This window comes from Leptosomus discolor, chromosome 2 (assembly GCF_034619465.1).
Source record: "Leptosomus discolor isolate bLepDis1 chromosome 2, bLepDis1.hap2, whole genome shotgun sequence".
NCBI lineage: Eukaryota > Metazoa > Chordata > Aves > Leptosomiformes > Leptosomidae > Leptosomus > Leptosomus discolor.
The window spans coordinates 77,094,986-77,114,341 of record NC_141392.1 but is presented as its reverse complement, the minus strand read 5'-3'; the positions used below and the strand labels follow the sequence as shown (position 1 = coordinate 77,114,341).

Sequence of the window (19,356 nt, the reverse complement as noted above, 5' to 3'; positions counted from 1 at the left end):
TGCTGTCTGGAATTGGCCTGGGTTGAATAGGGTTTGTTTAGGCTTACCACTGGAAGTATTCGTGTAACTAGCAGAAGGCGTCTCCAGGAAGTACTAATGACATAGGGCATAGGTAAGTCTGTATTCATGAATAGGTCATTGGCACTGTCCTCCCATAAAGGCCTGGTACTTTGTAACTTTGAACACGCTAGGAAGTAAAAGATAAACCTCATGCTATAGATGTTCACTTGTTTTTATGGTAAAACAATTGGCATTGGTTTTGCTTAGTGTTTGGTGCTTAATAGGTTTTAATAGATGTAAATGAAAGAAATTGATTTATTTTAAATTACTTAAGGACTTTTTGGAAATAAGTCAGACAGTTTAATAAGTTAAATGTAGTAGTTTGTAGATTGACTTTTTGCTTTTTCAGGTTTCGAGCAGCTTGACTAACCTACTTTTAGCATTGTCTAAGTTTAGCCTATGCCTGAGGCTAAGCTATAACAGTTGCTCCATCACCCGACTACCCCTCACCAGCCAGGGAGGGGAATCGGGGAAAAAGGAGAGCAGACCTGTGGGTAGAAGGGAAACAGGTTTAATGAAACACCACCAATACCAACAGAGATTGATACAGAGCTATACTTAGCAAAACGAACATCCCATTGTCATAATCGACTGGGGAGCAGCCAGAGGAGGAGCAGGAGGAACGTCAGCAGGAACCCCACAGGAGCCCTCTCTCCTCAGGAAACCTTCCCCCTTTATGATCACCATGACATTACGGTGTGGGCTGCTCCTGCAGCTAACTCGGGTCAGCTGCCCTGGCCAACATGAAGCTGGTAATGGCCTGCCCGGCATGGCTGGGCTGGGATTCTGTCCCAGCCAAACCAGGACAAGCATGAGATCTCCTGCGTTGAAAAGAATCTACTGGCAGCATTTTAGAAATAAAAAATAGTGGTGCTTAGCATTTCAAGCATGCTCATTTTTCCTGGCTCTGTCATTGAATAGAATGTGTTTGAGAGGTTGCAGTGAAGAAAAGGGGGAAGAGAGAGAGAAGTATCTCTCTATCAGCCTCTTCTGTAGTCTGATATTCCTTATTTTATTGCCTGATTTCTTCTTGACAGACTTGTAGAAGCCTCTTCTAAAATAATTTGTTCCAGAAATAGAAACTTCTTCACTTCTGAACCATTACAACAGTGGTCTGCTTTGTTTTTAGTTTTGTTCTTCATCAATTTTTTCTAAATAGTTTTGTTCACTAAAAATATGATAAAAGTAGGATTAAGGAACAAATATTTATATCCAATACAATAGACACATTTAAATGTTTGTCCAGGAGGATATGTAACAGGCCAAAGCTTTCCAAAATCAGTAGTCTGGAGGGGCAGGGGGGGGGAAATACAATGGCAGCCACTTCCTTTATGATAACAAAACTGTTTTTTTATGATGTAGGTTTTTTGGGGCACCAGTTTAGAGTGACTTTGAGGGGAAAGAACGACTAGTTGCTGCAAACCAAGTAGGGTTCTGTTTTTTCAAAATTACTCAAATTTGAACAAGGACTTTGATCTTCAACTTAATGAAAGCATGGCCTTGTATGTTGAGATATTTTGAGATCCTCTGAATGGAAGTTCAGGGCTGTAACAGTTTGTATAGACGTTTCAGATCTCTGGCTTTTCAAAATAATACCAATTGGGACATCTTAAGAGTTGTTGAGTTGCTGTACTAATGACTTGAAATAAGCTCAATTATAAGTGAGGTCATGTTTTGAAAGGAGGTATGAACAATAGTAAACATCGTTCAAGACCTTGAAAATGTCTTCAGCTACAACAGCAACCAAAAAAGGAGGCCTGAAAGAGTGGAAGAAAGAGGCAGTTTTGTTAGTGTTTAAAAAAAAAAAAACAACCAACCTGCCGCCTAGAGGCTTGTGTCTTGAATTTTGCACATTTTAATTAACCATCTTAGTGGTTATGCATGTGACATGTATTTTCACTTAAGTTTTTCAAATCAGAGTGTAAATATTCCCAGGAAGTGAGTTGCTTGCTTCTGGTGTCTGAGGTAGGGAGCATGGGAGAAGGTGGGAAGTCATTGCACGTTATTAAAGATAATTAAGAAAGAATAGGAAGTTGTCAGAATGAAGGAGATGTTTTGACCGATATAATTCCTTAGATGATGTAGGATATTGAGTGAATAAAGTGAATTTTAAACAAAAGAGAAAAAATCTAATGTGATAGAATCAGAGCAAGGCGTGCCGTTTTGAAACAGAAATATGTAAAACATTTTGATAGTAAAGGAAAATAAATCTGGGGACACTAATGTCTGTGTCCTTTTGTGGAATAGTAAGTATTTTAGCATATGAATGATTTTCAAAGAAAAGTCTGTAAGTCAACTGATCTATAAAAGGAAAAAAGGCTCTTGCTGTAGCATGTCCTGATGATAATGAAACTTAAGTTATGCTTTCTTAAGTTATTGCAAAGAATGTTGTGCGAATTAAGAAACTTGTAGGACTCAAGGGATTTGACACATTTGTGGTGATGCCCTTGTTTGAAAGGGTGAGTGTGCAAAACATACATCAAAGGATTTCAAAATTCTCCCCTGCGAACTCAAATTTTGTGCATCCCTTAATAGCTTTGGTTTTGTACGTTTTAAGTATTATCTTTGACATCCTTAAATCTTACCATTGTTGCAAAGACAAATTTATTATTAACCAATTGAACATTATTATACTGAGACCCCAAATATAGCTCAGGAAAATATGGAAACGTGGAGCGAGGAGACGCTCATTCGTTTAGTTTGTTTTCCTACGTGTCCCACTTTTCTCCCTTCCCTCCCTGAAGAAAAAAAAAAAAAAGAAAACCCTTATTTTAGGGTAACTGGAGTATCTTCTGCATTAGAGCTCCCCTTTTCTTCTTTTGGAGTGTGTGTTTCGGTAGAGCCAATATCTGTCTTCTGCTTTCTTCCCCCCCACGTACCACTGACTTTCTTGAATGCTTGCTGTACGCTAAGTTGAGCCAACAGCATTGGTTGGATTTTATCAGAAATCCTAGTGAAAGTTGCTCTTTTTCTTATGCAACTTCCAGGCTTCAGAAGGTGCATGAGATTAATAAAAAAAAATCCATTTTATGATCATGCAGAACGGGTAGAATGTCTTGAGTTTCAGTATTAAAGTCTGCTGATCGAATTTACTTTTTTTTTTTTAAAATAAAATACATGTTAAAAAAAGAAAACAATCCAAGAATATAAAAATAAATTCTTAGTGTTATATAATACCTGATAGGATTGAGGGAGTATCCTAAAAGTGTCACTTCTGACAAGTATACGTAAAATATTTCCTACAAACTTCTTTAATTGCTCGAAGAGGATAGGAGTTTTTCTGGTATTCAACTTGCTTTTCGAGATGATCAGCTTAAGCAACTGTGTTTGGATCTGCCACAGTATCCATCTGTTTGATTTATTTTTTTTTTTTTTTTAGCAATTAAATATCACTCAACTAGCTGTCTTCACAAAAAAACCTAATTCCATTTTTTAAATTAACCAGAAGTTGATTTAGAATTTTGTGGAGCCTACGCCATTATATTTGTTTTGTTTAGACAAAAAAACCTTTTTCTATGACATCTTTTCTAGAAATGGTAAGTTCTCTAGTGAGAATAAAATATGACTAAAAAGATGGACTTCAAGATGATTAAACATAATTACTAAACACTTTACAATGAAAAAAAAAGTATAAAAGTGTAGGCATTACTACTTGTTCTGCTTGTATAGCCTTTACAAAGACAGGTAAAGCAGTACTCCAACATTGATTTGTTTTTCTAACTTTGTGTCATTCCTTGTGAAACTGCAAATCACATTAATACAGCCTTTTTATGTAATAAATGTAATGTGATAGTCTTTTATCTTGTTAAGATGACTTGTTAATCTGAAATTAAAAATAAAGAAATTCTTATTGATGTCTCAGATTTTTTTCCCATTTCTCCTTTCTTCGCTGTGTAACTTTGGGCATCAGTAGTTTTAATGAGTGCAAGCTCTCAAAAAGTACACGCTGAAAAATGTTCGTCAATTAAATCGTCTTGCAAAGCTTTCAAGCACTAGCAAATAGTTGCAGCCTTGTCTATTAATGGAATGGTTTCAGAACATCTGAAACCCTGTTCAGCTACAGACTGATGATACAAATTTTTGATTATCCTATTAATATAGCTCTAAATTAAATCTGTAAGTGGGTCTTATATAAGAGCTATGCTTGCATATTTTCTGCATAAACTGGTACTATAGACCTGAGATGACGTCTTTCTACCTTTTGGTCATATTTTCTTTCATATTTAATTAGTGTTTTGCTACTGACTCCCACATTTTGTTAACATGGCACTGTATTTTGAAAAGTGCTTTAGGCTCAAGTTGTTTAGCAATTACCCAGCTCCAAATGAGACCACAGGGTTGCAATTTTAATTTTCCTCTGTTTTGCCTCAGCCCGTAGAACTGTGGAAGTGGAGCACTTTAGAATAACCAGATACTCTTCTGCAGTATTTTTGTGGATGTCAGTTCAGTTTCATGGGTTTGAGAATTTTGTTAAGATTTCCAGTTTTTTAGAAACTGTTTCACTTTAGAATTATGCTTGGAAGCGGCTATGCACAATACTGGGGGGGAGGACTGTTTCAAACTGAAAGTCTTGATGTTATTCCAAGTTTTTCCATAAAAATGTATGTTTGAGTAAAGCAGAATAAACTGTCAGGTGTCATAACTTATGTCCTGAATAATATTAAGAGATTAAAAACTCATAAGCAGCATCTATTCAAGATAAACATAACTCACTTGAGAAAATTATTAATAAAAGGCATACTTTGAAAATAAACCTTTTTTATACGTACATACACACACACATGTACATGTATATAGGTAGATATTTTCACTGTGACTCCATTCATTTTAATCCTGTTTAGACCGGGGGTGATTCTGCATTTAAGATTCAAACTGGAGAGAAAGGGGACCTACAGTGCTCACTGGCGTTGGAGTGCTGGTTTTCTAAATCCTAATGATTTATATCTTAAGCAAAGTCTGCTTTAATAGGTGTATAGTGCATATATCTTTTATCTTTAAATGCTACAATACTGCTTAATTTTATATCATTTTTCCTAGGACTGTTTGTTCAGATGGCTTAATGAGGAAAAGGATTTGTTTTGATGGTAGTGGGTTGGGAAACATTTAATGATTTTTATATGTGTTCTGGTTAAAAGGTGTGTGGGCTAGGACTGGGGATGGGGATATTTTCCCAATGATCTAAAAAACCCCAAACCAAACCCAAACCCTGCATGTGTGTTTGGCCTCTCTTATAGAATTCATACAAATACATTAAGATTGCTTACCAATTCTGAGCTAATGATTTATTCGAGGTTACACTTGGGTAGCTAATGCTGCTTTGGTGGTGCAGTGTAGCTACTTTCTTACTTTACTGCAGCAGTGTGCTTGCTTTTATTCTACCCCATATTCGTATTTATTCTTTTTCTCTTGATTTGCAGCTCTTTGCAAAAAACAAACCCCCAAAAGGTCTTTATGTCTATGGAGATGTTGGTAAGTTTCAGTTGCATCAATTTCAGTGGAATTTTCTATAAATGCATGTTTATTCAAATTCTGAAGTGTCTAAAAGCTTTACTTTTATGTAGCATTTGTTGCTTTAATGAATTTTCCTGGATTAGTTTTCTTCCACATTGTGATGTTATTTAATACAATTACACTCTGAATTCTGGAAGATGTTGGATTTGACTACATTACCATGTATAGTTTTTTCAACACTCGCTGATGCTTAAGAATGCGATTTAGGAATTTGGGAAGTAATGGAGGAGGCCGTGGAGAGGATTTATTTGTTTATTCTAATTGCAGCAATGCAGCATGAAAACACACTCACTTTTCAAAAAGAAACACTAAGGATCGTTTCTGGATGCATATGGAGCCATTTGTGCAACCTTTGGGCCATGTCTGTGGGGATCAAAATTTTAAAACAGAAAAATAAAAATGCAGTTGTTCCAAGTTCCTGAACAGAAAATATAACTGCTTTTCACAAACAGTTTGGTCTTATACTTATTCCGTGAAAGAGTATAGTTTCATTAGTTCAAAGCTAGTGAACAATCATTATTGTAATCAGTACATACTGTTCTTAAACTAACTACCTGTTGCTTTTTTATTTGAAGGCACAGGAAAGACAATGGTGATGGACATGTTCTATTCTCACTTAGAAGTAGAAAGGAAAAAGAGAGTCCATTTTCATGGCTTCATGCTCGATGTACACCAGAGTAAGTGCAGGCACAGGTATCTGCAAGAATTTTATGAAATATGGTATCTATAAAAAGAGTCTAATTCTCATATTGGTATTAATATTAATCAATTTAACTTTATTTAAGTATTTAAGGAAAAGAAAAAAGAGAAGTTAAAGAATTTTAGGATTATCTGTCATACCAGAGTAGATATTAATTGCATATCATTTCTCAAGTATCTTTTTTCAAAAGATTCTGTATACATGATTGTGTAGAAAACTTGGGTGTATGTTTAGGATTAAATCCTGAATTAAATGTTTTCCACTTACCAGTTAGCTTACACGCAATCTGAAGAAGGCAATTGCTAAAACTAAAACAGTAAAGGTTAAATTCAATCTGCATTTTGAATAAGCAATAACTAAATCAGGTATAAGTGCCAAGGAGAATGAGAACTGTTCTGATTGGCAAACTTGATAATACTATCAGTAATTTAGAGGAAAAATAATAAAGGAAGTTCATCCTAAGTTTCAGAAAAGTTTTCTGACAGGGTAAATAAGGAACTTTGTTTTGATGGAGATACTGGTTTAGATATTTCAAAATTTGCTTCTGTTTCTAAATTCCATGAGCTTAAAATACTGTGAAATTGTTAAATAATGCTCTGATTTACAAGTATTGTGACAGCTGCATTCTTCTTGGAAAGCTTTCATCAGCATAAACAACTTCTGCTGCTTTTAGTGCCCTCTTCTTTATCATTGTTGGGTGAGGAGATTTCATGTTTCCATTTCTAGTCGTTGTTTAATCTTAACAAAGGTAGCTTCTTATTGCAGGATCTTTGTTTTCTGAATGTTTTTTATAGTTGGGCAGAATACAGTGCATGAGACAGCAAAGTATGGATGTAATAATTTTAATTTGTGCCAGTATCATCACCTTTACATTTTAAAATATAACTGTTTTCCTGTGTCTGAGTTCTTGCAACTAAATCCATTCTAAGTATACCTTCAGAGCATGCAATGCACAGAGCTGTGCCGTTGATTTGTAAACACCGTAAGGGTTTTCCATACTCGGAGAGAAGATTAAGACAGAAAATGACAAATTACAAAGTGAAACTGAAACTATGGTCATGAATTGGAGCAAGATAAAACTGCACTTTATATCAGTTTTTAAAAGAAAAAATCAGTTTTAAAAGTGTAGGTGCATAGCATTCAAGGGTTCTTTTGATTTTTTTTTTTTTTGTATTACATATTTTGAAACAAGAAAATACAAATCACAGAATCTGTGAGCTTTTAATAGTTGCCTGGATGTGGTTGACGACTGTTTTGCCCTCTTGAGATTGGACTAAATTTGAAGCTTTGTTATTTTTACTGTACTGGGTTACTTTTTATTTGATAGCTAAATAATTTTTTCTCCCTGTCATAGAAAAGAACAATATTTCTTATTTCTTTTCCTGTTTTATTAACTGAGGAATACATCGCCTTAAGCAGAGCTTGCCAAAAAGAAAGGCGGGATTTATGGCCAAGTCATATGATCCAATTGCACCAGTAGCAGAGGAAGTAAGTGAAGAGGCTGCTCTCTTATGTTTTGATGAATTTCAGGTAAGAAGTCAGAGATTACTCCTTCAAGGGAGACTTCATAAAATTTCTTTTGGTCTTAAAATATGACACTTATGACTGCTAATACAGTATTTGAATCACTGGCCAGTAGTGAACTGTAGAAGTTGAAGAGTAGAAGTCATTTCACAGTTTTGAAAGTTTTGAAGATGGTGGGGGTTTTTTCCTATGAGAAAAGATGCAAGTTGGCAGTGTAAGTCCCCTTATAGTGCTTTCATTCACCAGTGTGGTTACTGGTTGTGCAAGCAGGTATTGGAGTTTGGTGAGAGGCTCATGAGTACTTCAGGGTGGGGACCATGGTCCTATATTGAGTCTGTACGTGGCCCAGGAGAGTAGTTGCCTGATACTTGCTTGGCATGCATGGCTTTTGCTGTAGTTCATGTAATGCAACAAAATCGTCTCAGTGTGATTAAGGACGTGGAAATAACAAATTCAACCTAAATTCTTTCCTAGAGTTATTGGAGCCTTTGGCATGGCAGTGCCAGATTATATCAAAGCAACAACTAACATTTTAAGAAACTTCTATTGAATAAAATGTGAAAATTAAAAACACTCATAAAATGATCTTTGCCCAGGCTGACTTGGTTGTTTAATTTGTTTTACACAGCTTGTGAATCTTGTGAATTTTGTTTTAAGGGCATGTCACAAACTTAAGCATAGAATTGCTTTATAAAAAATTTTGGGGAAGAAGCTAGAGGTATTTAGCAGCTCTGATCATATGAGATTTTTTTTAATTCAGAGACAAAATGCGGAACAAGATAAGAACAGATCTGTGTTCTCAAATCGCCAATAGTAAAAGAATCATCTGTTAAGAGTAACACAGGCAATTTTCAGTTAATTTAATACGTTACTGAAATGGATGGAGCAATTTGTATCTCCTAGCTGTTATTTTACAAGCCTCCACACCTGAGAAAATGATGATCAGCTCCCATGAAGGGGAATTTTGTAGCTATAAAGTAGTAGGTGTTCTTGTTTGAAGTTTTCGACAAGGGGTAGCCCTTTGATCTATGGTTTCAGAATGTGTGGGGTCGTTGTAATTGCTGCTGTTTGATTGTTTAGATTGTGCTTTATCTAGTGAATATGAATGCTGGGCTTCCAAAACGTGCAGTGTGAAATCTAAATAGAGACAGTTGTATTTACGCTATGAAGAAATAGGAAGGTTTGGAGAAGGCAGGGAGGTGTGTTAACTGTCATGACATCAAATGCTGAAATGGTAGAAAGAGGCATCTTTTCTATATCATGTATTAGTGTAAATACCTGCTTTTCTGTATAAATGCTCACTGCTTTCATATTCTCGTCTTACTGTGTTTCCAGATTGTCTGTCATGTTTCCACATTATAAGGGGAGAGACTCTGGTAGTTTTTGTTTCCGAATTGATAGCCTGCTCCCCCTGCTGACTTGCTTGAGGTACATCAATCACTTTAGTTATAAAAATCAGCTGTGTTTTTTGTTGGTGGGTCACAGTTGGGAAAGCGATACAAGAATTATGCTTTAAACTGTGTGCCTAAGACTTTGCATTCTTATGTGAATTTTAAAACCCTACTTGTTCTGGATATGTTATAAACTCACAGATTTCAGAACAGCTGGATTTCTTGACTGATTTTCTGTAGCATGGAATGTTACGCAGGCTTTGCCTACTGAAGAGGACTCCCAGTGTTCTGAAATTTTGCAGAAGGCACTGAATTTGGGATAAGAATTCTTATTGACTGCTTAAATAGTCATATTATTCTGCTTAAATAGTCATAAAGTAGTGCAGTGACTGGAAGAACAGCTCACATGGTGACAGAATTAACATTGATAATAAGGAGCTATCCGTAATTCAGGATGTTTGCAGCTTATTTCCCCAGCGGACATAATGGCTAGATTTTCTGCAGTCTGATTCACTCATATTTAAAGACTTGCTAGATTAAAATGAAACTGGAAAGAGCTGGACCCTCAGAACATATACTGCTCTGTTTTGCAGACAAAGCTACGGTCTGTTTTGGCAGATGGAAAGTCAAGTTGGGTCTGTACTACTTTGGCAAAATACTTGTGTGTTGAGGAAATATCAGAAAACTATTGAGATTTGCTTGAAACACTTCAGGTTGCTTTGAAATACCTGTTAGAAAAAAAAAAAAAGAGAATAAACTGAATTTGTCTTAGGATCAGACATCGCTGATACTGTAACAGGGACAGAAAAAGCAATGTTAATGCCCATATTTCAGAGGAACTCAAATGCAGAACTTCAAAAGATAAAAGAATTGCTGAAGTTCCACATTCCTCTGACAGTGGGCTAAATCACAAATGAAGTACCCTGAAGTTAATCTTGTTGCAAAGCCTAGAGAACTGTTGAACAAGTGGAGAGTTGGCTAATTGATGTAGAAAAATAATTCAGTACTTTTAAAAGTAGCTTTATGTGTTTCAAAATACTGACATATTAAAAAATATGAAAATTAATGTCTTAAATGTTTCTTTTTGCAAATAGCGTGTGATAGCCAGGACCTTAGTAATGGCACTAAGCTTGAATTTGTCCATTCTGAAACAGGTGTTTCATCAGCTTTTGCCTGAGCCACAGGGTCTCAGGTTATTAAAGCATTGCTGCTACTTACTGATCTTTGTCATACAGTTTACTGTAAATATTAAAGCCTCTTTTTGAAAATCACAAGAGTCCTAAGCCATTCGAAAAATGTGTCCTCATTTTGAAGAAAAACAGTAGAATTAAGCCATTTGTAATTACAAATTTGATGTTTCAGAACACAGAGGTTGGCCAATAAAAAGAAACTAGTTACTGTTTAGTGATCAAATAACTGTACACAGGTAATTAGAAGCTCTAATTTTGGCATGTGACTGTAACCTATGTTAGTATTGATAATGAAAACAGAATCCCTACTTCTTGGCAAGCTGAATGGTTAATACAGTGTTAGTCTTTATATACCATCGGTACCACTTGGACTTAAAGCAAACTACCATTTAGGGAGCTTTTGCTAACCTGCGTGCTATTAAAAGCCTCTAATAAAAATTAGGCTCTTATTTTTGTGCTAATACTAATTACTGATAATACATGCTTATGTTTGTCATTCATTACGTGGAACTGTACCAATCAGTGGCTGACTGAGTCTCAAGCACTTACACATGTAAATTAACTGTCTGGTGTTTTTTCTTTTTTTTTTTTTTCTTTTTTTTTAATAGCATGAGTCATAACGGAAAGCAGCACTGGGTCATAAAAATCTTTTCTCTTAAATGCTAATGAAATTTCTCCATTCTCTCCATTAGCAGGATTTCCTTTTTGGTAATTTGTAGCCTTTGCTTTTGTTCTCTATTGCAATGAATGCTGGATACAGTAAAAAATACAAGAAATTGCAATGCTTTAGTTACTGATTTTTTACCTGCTTTACCTTGTAGAAATTTTCTGTCTTTCCCAAGCTGTATTAGATAAAAAGAGCTCATATTTACGTCCCAGTTCTCAAAATGGCTCTTGCTTTTTGACAGGACTTTTGAGAAGTTTTTTGTGGTTTTTTGGTGGTGTTTTTTTTTTTTTTTTGTAATAGAGTTGAAAACATCAGAATTCCACATCAAGTAACAGTTCTCATTAATAAGAGAATGTTATTGTTTTCTTTTATATGAGCATTAATATTATTTCCCTCCCTGTTTTCTAAAGGTAGCATGCCTTATAGTATTTTTAAACAAAAAAGTTTGTAACAAAATGATTCAGATAATACATTTTTAAAACTTGTCTATTAGGTTTGCTTTGTGATATAAGAAATTCAGTTATCCCTAAAATGCACATATATGCTGATTCCTTGTGTATCTTTGTTTTTTAAGAACAGGGGAAGTTCCTAAATTTTAGTATTCAGCAGAAATAAATTATCAATAGGTGGGTGCATAAGCAGACATATTAGACATATAGTACAATAGTGAATTACTACATGCTTTTTTGGAATATCAGATCTTAGTGATCAGAGATGTGCGAACAATGAGGGGTGTTACCAACTGTGTAAAAGTTTGTGGGGGTTTTTTGTTGTGTTTTTTTTTTTTTTTTAATCCATGTTAATGCTTTGCATGGAACTAATTAGGAGAAATTTTTGGAAGAAGGAAACTGGTGTTTACAAATGGTTCCATATGAATATTACTGCTTGGAAACTAGCTGCCAGAAATGTAACCTAAGTCTTTTACTGTCTTTAGTGTAGAATTAATTTTTTTTGCTGCCCAAAAAGGTCATTGAGAAATGGGTGAATGACAGGGAGTGATGTGGTGGTGGAGGAGGGAAAAAAATTATACTGGTTAGAATCTTTCCGTAGGTGTATTACTCTCACAACATATACATCTAAACTGGTCAAAGCATAGCGCTCTGTCAATCTGTTGTGTAATGAGTGCGTGTAACTCTCAGCATGCCACCACTTTTTTATTTCCTCAGAATCGGGGCCTGTTTTGGTAAGTCAAAATGCAACAAGTGTCAAAGGGAATGCAGGAGAAACCAGTATAATGATAGTAAAGATGGTTTATTTATTAAGATTGCTGATCTCAGCTGGTGACCTCCTGTAAGATATAAATTGCTGTTGTAACAATGGGCTTTTTTCAGAAAAATTTATTAAGTTTTTTTCATTTGTACAGAGTGGTTTGTTTCCTTTTATTTCTTGGTACTGTAAAGCAAGTTCGTTAAGATAAACTTAGATATTTAAAGAAATTTTACTTGATGGCTTATTTTAGTCTCCCTCCCCCGCAGTGCTACTTGTCCCACCCATTTTTATTTTTTGTTCGTGTTTTGTGCCTGAAGGTTAGAAGAGGCTGACTGTGCTGGAAGTGACTGCGTGCCTTTTGATTATTCATGGACAGTAATAGAAGGCACTTAAAAAGAACAATGAAATTGCTTATTTTTGTGATGGGCCATCTGTTGAATTGTTTTTTGCAACAATCACACAATAGTATCTATGTCATATCATTCTATTTTCAACAGCAGCTGATTATGTATAGTTGGCTACTTGTCTTTATTTCTGAAGTCCCATGACCATTTAAATTCACCTCTGCAAACCTTTGCCTCAAAGGTAATAGAAATGTAAAACAGCCGGTGTGAATTTTCTTTCTCTCTTCTGTTTTTTTCATGTTGTTTCTAATTAATTAGGCCTCTTAAATGTTTAGATCTGTTTTCTATGTCTCCCACCTGTAGTTTTATAATAGAAGTTAACATGGAATCATTTAGCAATTGGTAAAGAAATGGTGGAGTTCTGCAATAAAGAGTGGGCAAGTTTTGAAAGACCGTGGTATATTCACTGCTTATTAATTATCTCTTTTTTTTTTTTCTCACCAGGCAATAATTAGAATCTTTCTCCATGGCTTTCACTAACAAGCATTTTTCCTAGCTACAAAGCCACTTGCAGATCTATTGCGGCAGAAGCTGAAAGCAAGATAAAACAAATGCGTTGTCTTCTACAGGTCACTGACATTGCTGATGCCATGATTCTGAAGCAGCTTTTTGAAAATCTGTTCCAAAATGGGGTTGTCGTTGTGGCAACATCTAACAGGCCACCAGAAGGTAAAAACAAACATGCTACTAGTATCCAAATGCAATGAATTTCAATATCTTACAAAACAATCGTATTAAAATCATATGGTATTTAATACTGATAAACTCTCTAGTCTTCAAGAATCTGAGATACTCCAATTTGTCACCTGTGTTTTTTCGTGTTCTTAAGGAAGAAAGGTTTTTCACTAAGTCTTACTTCTCCCTTCTCTCAAACTCAAGGTGTTCCCTTGCCTCCCCTCAAATCCTTCTGTACTTTCTGATCTTCTCTATCCAAACCAGTGGGAGGTATTTGGGGACAGGGCAGTTGAGGAGGGGTGAAATATTGCCTCTGTTTTGGGTGTGTTCTGCAGAAGAGAGGGGAAATGAGAGTACATTTCTTCCCAGTTTCTAACTTGGAAACTTGCAGACTTGATCCACCAGGTCAAAGGAGAACCCCTTATCAAGATGCCATTTTCACAGCCTGGTTTGAGGTCACTCATTGGGAAATACGTAGATGGAGACTTGTTTCCGTTTCTAACAGTATTTTTAGATAGAGAGTGACAAGCTACGTAGATCCCTTTACGAAGTCCCCAAGTCTGTATGGGTTTTAACCAAGCAGTAATTGTAATTTTTTTTGTAGAGGATAAAAATTTTTTTTATAATGTAGCATTAGCAGTTAGAATAATGCATAATTTCTATGCAACTTTTATGACACATTGATTAATTTAAAATGTTTGCAAAAAATACTGGAGTTACAGTATTAACTGTAAATACCAGTTAATTTTTCTACCCAAATTAATTGAGTAAAAGAGAATCACTAAATATTTACAATGCACTTCATCTTAAAAAACAAACAAACAAAACCCCTCCATTAGAGGAGGAAATAATTTCCTATTGGTTTATTTTCCTTGTTTGAGCAAACAAGATGAAATCACAACTACTGTAGCTGGGTTAACTACAGATAAACTGGGTGCTGGTGCCTTACACAGTTGAGAGCCATCCTTGTGTTTTTTGAAGCACTACTCTTTAAAGTTAAGGAGAAATTTTTATCATAACTTGGGAATTGTATCCCATATCTTAAATTGACATGTCAGTTTGTGACCATTATAATTGTATGGGTTTTTTTTTAAATTCATACTAAATCACTGTGTCAGCCTGAAAGACATCTGTGTGTACTAGCTACCCAACAGAGAATGTCAAGAATGGTGTCTCCAGAACTGAGCTATGTTGCAGTCCAGATGTTGGTCAATGCCTGTCTCTTCTTCCCTTCTCACTACTCCTGCATGCTCATGGTGTGCATCTGAAATCCTCCTGCAGGAGAGAGAGATGGGTTAATGTAGTATGGTGATTCAAGGTTTAAAACTGAATTGAGAGATCGTTTCCTGTGGATACGAAGGGGAAAAGTGGCTTTTTCATTAGAGAGCAGATACAGCCAGCTGCTGACTGTTAGTGATACACTTAACCATGTTAAAGTTCTGCCTCAGGGGAATATGAGGGGAGATACTGAGGTTCAGTGTTGGAGGAATCCCGTTTTCGTTTTTCCACCAAAATTACTGTTATTTTTCTCATCCTCACAAAACAGAGACATAATACAAAACTCACAGCCTTATTAACTAGAAGAACCAACAGAAGTAGCTGTCTTATAGTGCTGTTACATGTTTGCTAATTTTTACAAGTAAATATGCAATTGATTGCTGTTTTAACGAATGTATAGCTATAATGATTTGCGGAGTTATGAATGAGAATGGTACGTGGCTTCGTACAACTTTTGTTAGTAATTCGGGTGTGGAATCACCTTCACATAGTTTTCCAAAATGTTTCTGTGTATGTATCCAATTTTGTGAAAACCATTTTCATAGAGTCATAGAATAGTTTGGGTTGGAAGGGACCTTAAAGACCATCTAGTTCCAACCCCCCTGCCCTGGGCAGGGACACCTCCCGCTAGACCAGATTGCTCAAAGCCCCATCGAGCCTGGCCTTGAACACTGCCAGGGAGGGGGCAGCCACAACCTCTCTGGGCAACCTGCGCCAGTGTCTCACCACCCTCACAGTAAAGAATTTCTTCCGTACATCTCATCTAAATCTCCCCTCTTTCAGTTTGAAACCATTACCCCTCGTCCTATCACCACACTCCCTGATCAAGAGTCCCTCCCCACCTTTCCTGCAGGCCCCCTTTAAGCACTGGAAGGCCGCTATAAGGTCTCCCCGGAGCCTTTTCTTTTCCAGGCTGAACAACCCCAACTCTCTCAGCCTGTCCTCATAGGGGAGGTGCTTCAGCCCCCTGATCGTCTTCATGGCACTCCTCTGGACCTGCTGAAATTTTGTGTGTGTCCTGTTGCTTTCTCATGCATACTGTACCATCTTCCACCATGAGATGTTGGTAGAGTGTAAAAGCTTTAGCCTAGTTGTAGCCTTCAGGCACTATGGGGTATATAGGTTGTGTTAATAACCTGGCATGGTCTTTGCAGGGAGTTTTGGTGATACTTCTTTGAGGTGTCTGTATTCTTGTATTTATTCCTCCTGTCAGTCCTAAGTGCTGTACTGCCTTTTTATAAGGCTTCCTAATATTAATGAAACAGAGCAGCCCGTCATACAGTTTAAGTGATAATATTTTCAAAGAACAAGTTGTTCTGTTATGAACATGTTGGGCAGTTGGATAGTTTCCAGAGAAGAGAAGTTTATGCTGTATAAAATATAGGGATAAATAAGATATAAAATGTTGCTTTGCAGTTTGTTTTTGTTAATTTATATTTTCTTTGAATGCAGATCTGCATTTTGTTACCTAAGATCCTAATTTTTTTTCAAGTCAGTTGTATTTTTAGCAACTTGGCGTAAGTTTACGTTTTTGGTTTGTTTGTTTTTTTTTTTTGCCATTAGGTGTGACCCTTTTTCTTGTTTCGGAATAAGAGGGTGTACCTGGTAGAATTGTTAGAAGATAAAGTGTACTGCAGTGCACTGAATAAGAATGATACTAACTTCATAAACTCAAATAGTGTATTTTAAGTTTGCGTTGGGTTTTTCCCGTCTGCCAAATACTTGGGCCTTAGCAGTTGCGTAGTTTTGGCCTTATAATCATACCGATGTATACCCAGCATTGCAAATACTTTTTTTACATCCTTACTTTAAAACAGATGCTGGTTTTATTTCTTCTGCTAAAATCAGTTATATGTCGTTAGAGATTTAAGTCATCTTTCACTCCCTGCCTTTTTCAGACTTTCTCAGAATGTTCCTTTCTTCCTTAAGAATTTATTGAATTTTCGTACAGCAAAAGAAGATAAATCAATTTTAGCTCTCCTTTTCCGCCTTTTGTTCCTCCTCTCTCTAGCAACACCGAGTTTTATTTGCCAGACTAAAAGACAAGCTGACATTGTTATTAAGACTAAGTAGCAAAATGGTACTGATTTCCTTTCTTTCAGATCTCTATAAAAATGGTCTTCAGAGAGCTAATTTTGTACCATTCATCGCTGTGCTGAAGGTAAGGAGAGTTACCTGTTAAATGCTTTTCAGTTTTTCCTGCTGTATTAATAAAATAGAGGTTTGCACAAGATTGCTTTCATACTAGTTACCAGATAAGATGTATATGCTTTAATAGTTTGGGGCTAAAATAATTTAAGGTAAGGCAAAAAGGAGTTCTTTCTCTCTAGAATTAACATGTCTTGAAAGCTGGACATTTTTAGTGTGACAAAGAGTTACCTTTTTGACTAAGGTAGCAGAATTTGTTTGTTTGGATAGGACTTTCTTACTGGTGTGTCTCTGCCCTGTAACATAGTATTCCTCTAACAGTTATACTGTGTTGTAGTTGTGGACATCTTACATTTATTACACTGCAAAATCTTGGTGTAAGGAAAGTACTGTTTGGTATGTACCCCTCGATTACCTTGTTTCTGGGTCTTTCTCGTGTGTAAGTGGCTTTCTGAATGGGTATTTGTGAGGCTTCACGTAATATTCAACAAGCAGCCGCTTGGGAGCAAGCTTCCTGCATCTGCTGGTGTGGCAGGCCATAAACTGTAGTTGCTTCATGTAGATTAAAAAAGGGAGTATCCTTTCTCGATGTGAATAATACAATCAGTGCTTATTTTGCTATTAAAAAGAACATATGCTGAACTCGCAGTTTTAAGTTCCAGGCAAGTTGCAGAAATTTTTAATTCACAAGCTATGATTGTATTGTTATGTTATTGAGGGCTAGCGTACAGCTCCAGTGTCCTGCTCCGCCTGGATTGATGTGACATGAAAAATGGAAATAGCAGCACTTCTCTACCTCACCAAAGCACTGCCAGCATAAATACATAAATAATGTTAACTATATCAATATCTAAGATAAAAAGAAAGGTAAGGTAGACTTTAGGGTAGGTTTGGCTTAGAAATTAGGAATTGCTGAATAGATACATTGGTTTGGTATTTTGGTTAAAGTGGTCAGAAGTAAAGCAGTTCACAGTGCCTTGGGTTTTCAGTGGGGCATTTTGGAACCGTGAGATTGTTTAATTGCCTAAACAGCTTTGAAAATCCCATCTAATGTTGACATTTGAGCAATTACCAGGTTTCAAAGTTAATATGCCATTGACATGAATGTGGCACTCCTGTGCATCTCAGAATGGCTGTCAGGGAAGTTACCAATGAAAGTGGTTCTCACCTGGATGGCTTTAGAAAAGTAAGAAACATAAAAATAAATGAACAGCCACTTCCACTTCAGATTCTTGAAAAGGATTTATTCTGTAGCTGACTGCATTGGATGCAGGAGAGGACCTGATCATAGAGCATTTTCAAGAACAGTAGCAGTTTCATTTGCATTTGCTTGTTCAAATGCAGCAACCATGGCAAATCTTTCTTTTCTGTATATCTTTCCTTGTTGACTCTTAGTTTTCTTCCTTGACAGATGTAAGGCTCTTTCGTTTCCCTGATGATCAGACTTAAAAAATATCTATCATGTATGCTTATTTGTAGCTTCCTTTTTTTCTTTGTTTGATTAGCTGAAGAAAAACAGTGAAGTGTAGTTTATGCGCATAGAACACCTTATCAGAACTGGGAAAATAATCTAAATTTTTAGAAAGGACCTTGTGGATAGAATGCCAACAGAAGCTCTAAGTGTGGTTTGGTTTAGAGTTGTGACAGAGGATGGAGTAGTGCGAAAAGAAACAAGTAGCATAACCCAGACTAGAGGTAGACAAACATTACCATAATAATGAATGAAGTGAGAAAAAAGGTTTCACTGAACACTCTATACACAAGGGCCTTGTGAATAATTTCTGGATTGCATGTCATAATTTTTTTCCCCCCTTTCTGTTTTAACACTGCTCTAAATATATGTGCCTTTAATGTCACTTTAATAAATGTTACCAATGTAACATGATTCTTTCCCAAAAACATAATGTCTGAAAGGTGGATCAAAGGAAACTTATCAACAAATGCTTCTCTGACCTTAGTTGGAAAATGGAGGGGTAATGGCAAGGCATTGAAAACAATAATTAAAAAATTTCCAAATCTACATTTTGAATTCAACACATCAGAAGTAGGCATTAAAAAAAAGACAACGGAATGTATTTTAATGTAACATTTTAACAATTGACCTTTGCATTACAAAGGCGTGGATAGAACTAAATTGATACTTTTGGCTGTAGTCGTTTGTGAAATGCAGATTTGGGTCTCCCCAATGTGAGTATAATCTGCATCATGGCATTGGTGTTAATGGGTGGAGTAGGTTCTATCTCAGCTGTTTATAATTCTGTGTGACTTTAGGAAATGTAAAGATGCTATCTTCCAGGGCTTTGCATGGAAATATAAAGGAAAAATATTAAATTGGATGCTTGCCAATGTTCAATATACTGTCTTCTCTACCTTTACCTCACTTCAAGCCGTGCGTGTCTGTGGTAGTGTCAGTCTCATCTAACCTGTTCCCTGTCGGTGGCTTTGACAACTCAGACTATCTCCTGTCTTAATTTTCTCTGGGCTCAGAGCCTCCTGCAGGGCTTTTGTTTGGGGTTTAGTGGGGGGGAATGGGTGGGTTGGTTTTGCTTGTTTTGGAAATTAACTTTTATGATCATAAATCGTGAAATAAGGCTTTAGA

The 19,356-nt window shown here is 36.2% G+C and overlaps 1 protein-coding gene across 1 annotated transcript in view; it reads left to right on the top strand.

Moving 5' to 3' along the window:
- The window catches only part of AFG1L (AFG1 like ATPase), a 67,414-nt gene that overhangs the window by 12,399 nt on the left and 35,659 nt on the right, over positions 1-19,356 (top strand). The window contains exons 3-7 of the mRNA XM_086461312.1: positions 5,478-5,529; positions 6,147-6,248; positions 7,671-7,801; positions 13,226-13,325; positions 16,712-16,770. Coding sequence (XP_086317438.1) covers positions 5,478-5,529; positions 6,147-6,248; positions 7,671-7,801; positions 13,226-13,325; positions 16,712-16,770 — 444 coding nt within the window. The remainder of the gene's footprint in view (positions 1-5,477; positions 5,530-6,146; positions 6,249-7,670; positions 7,802-13,225; positions 13,326-16,711; positions 16,771-19,356) is intronic.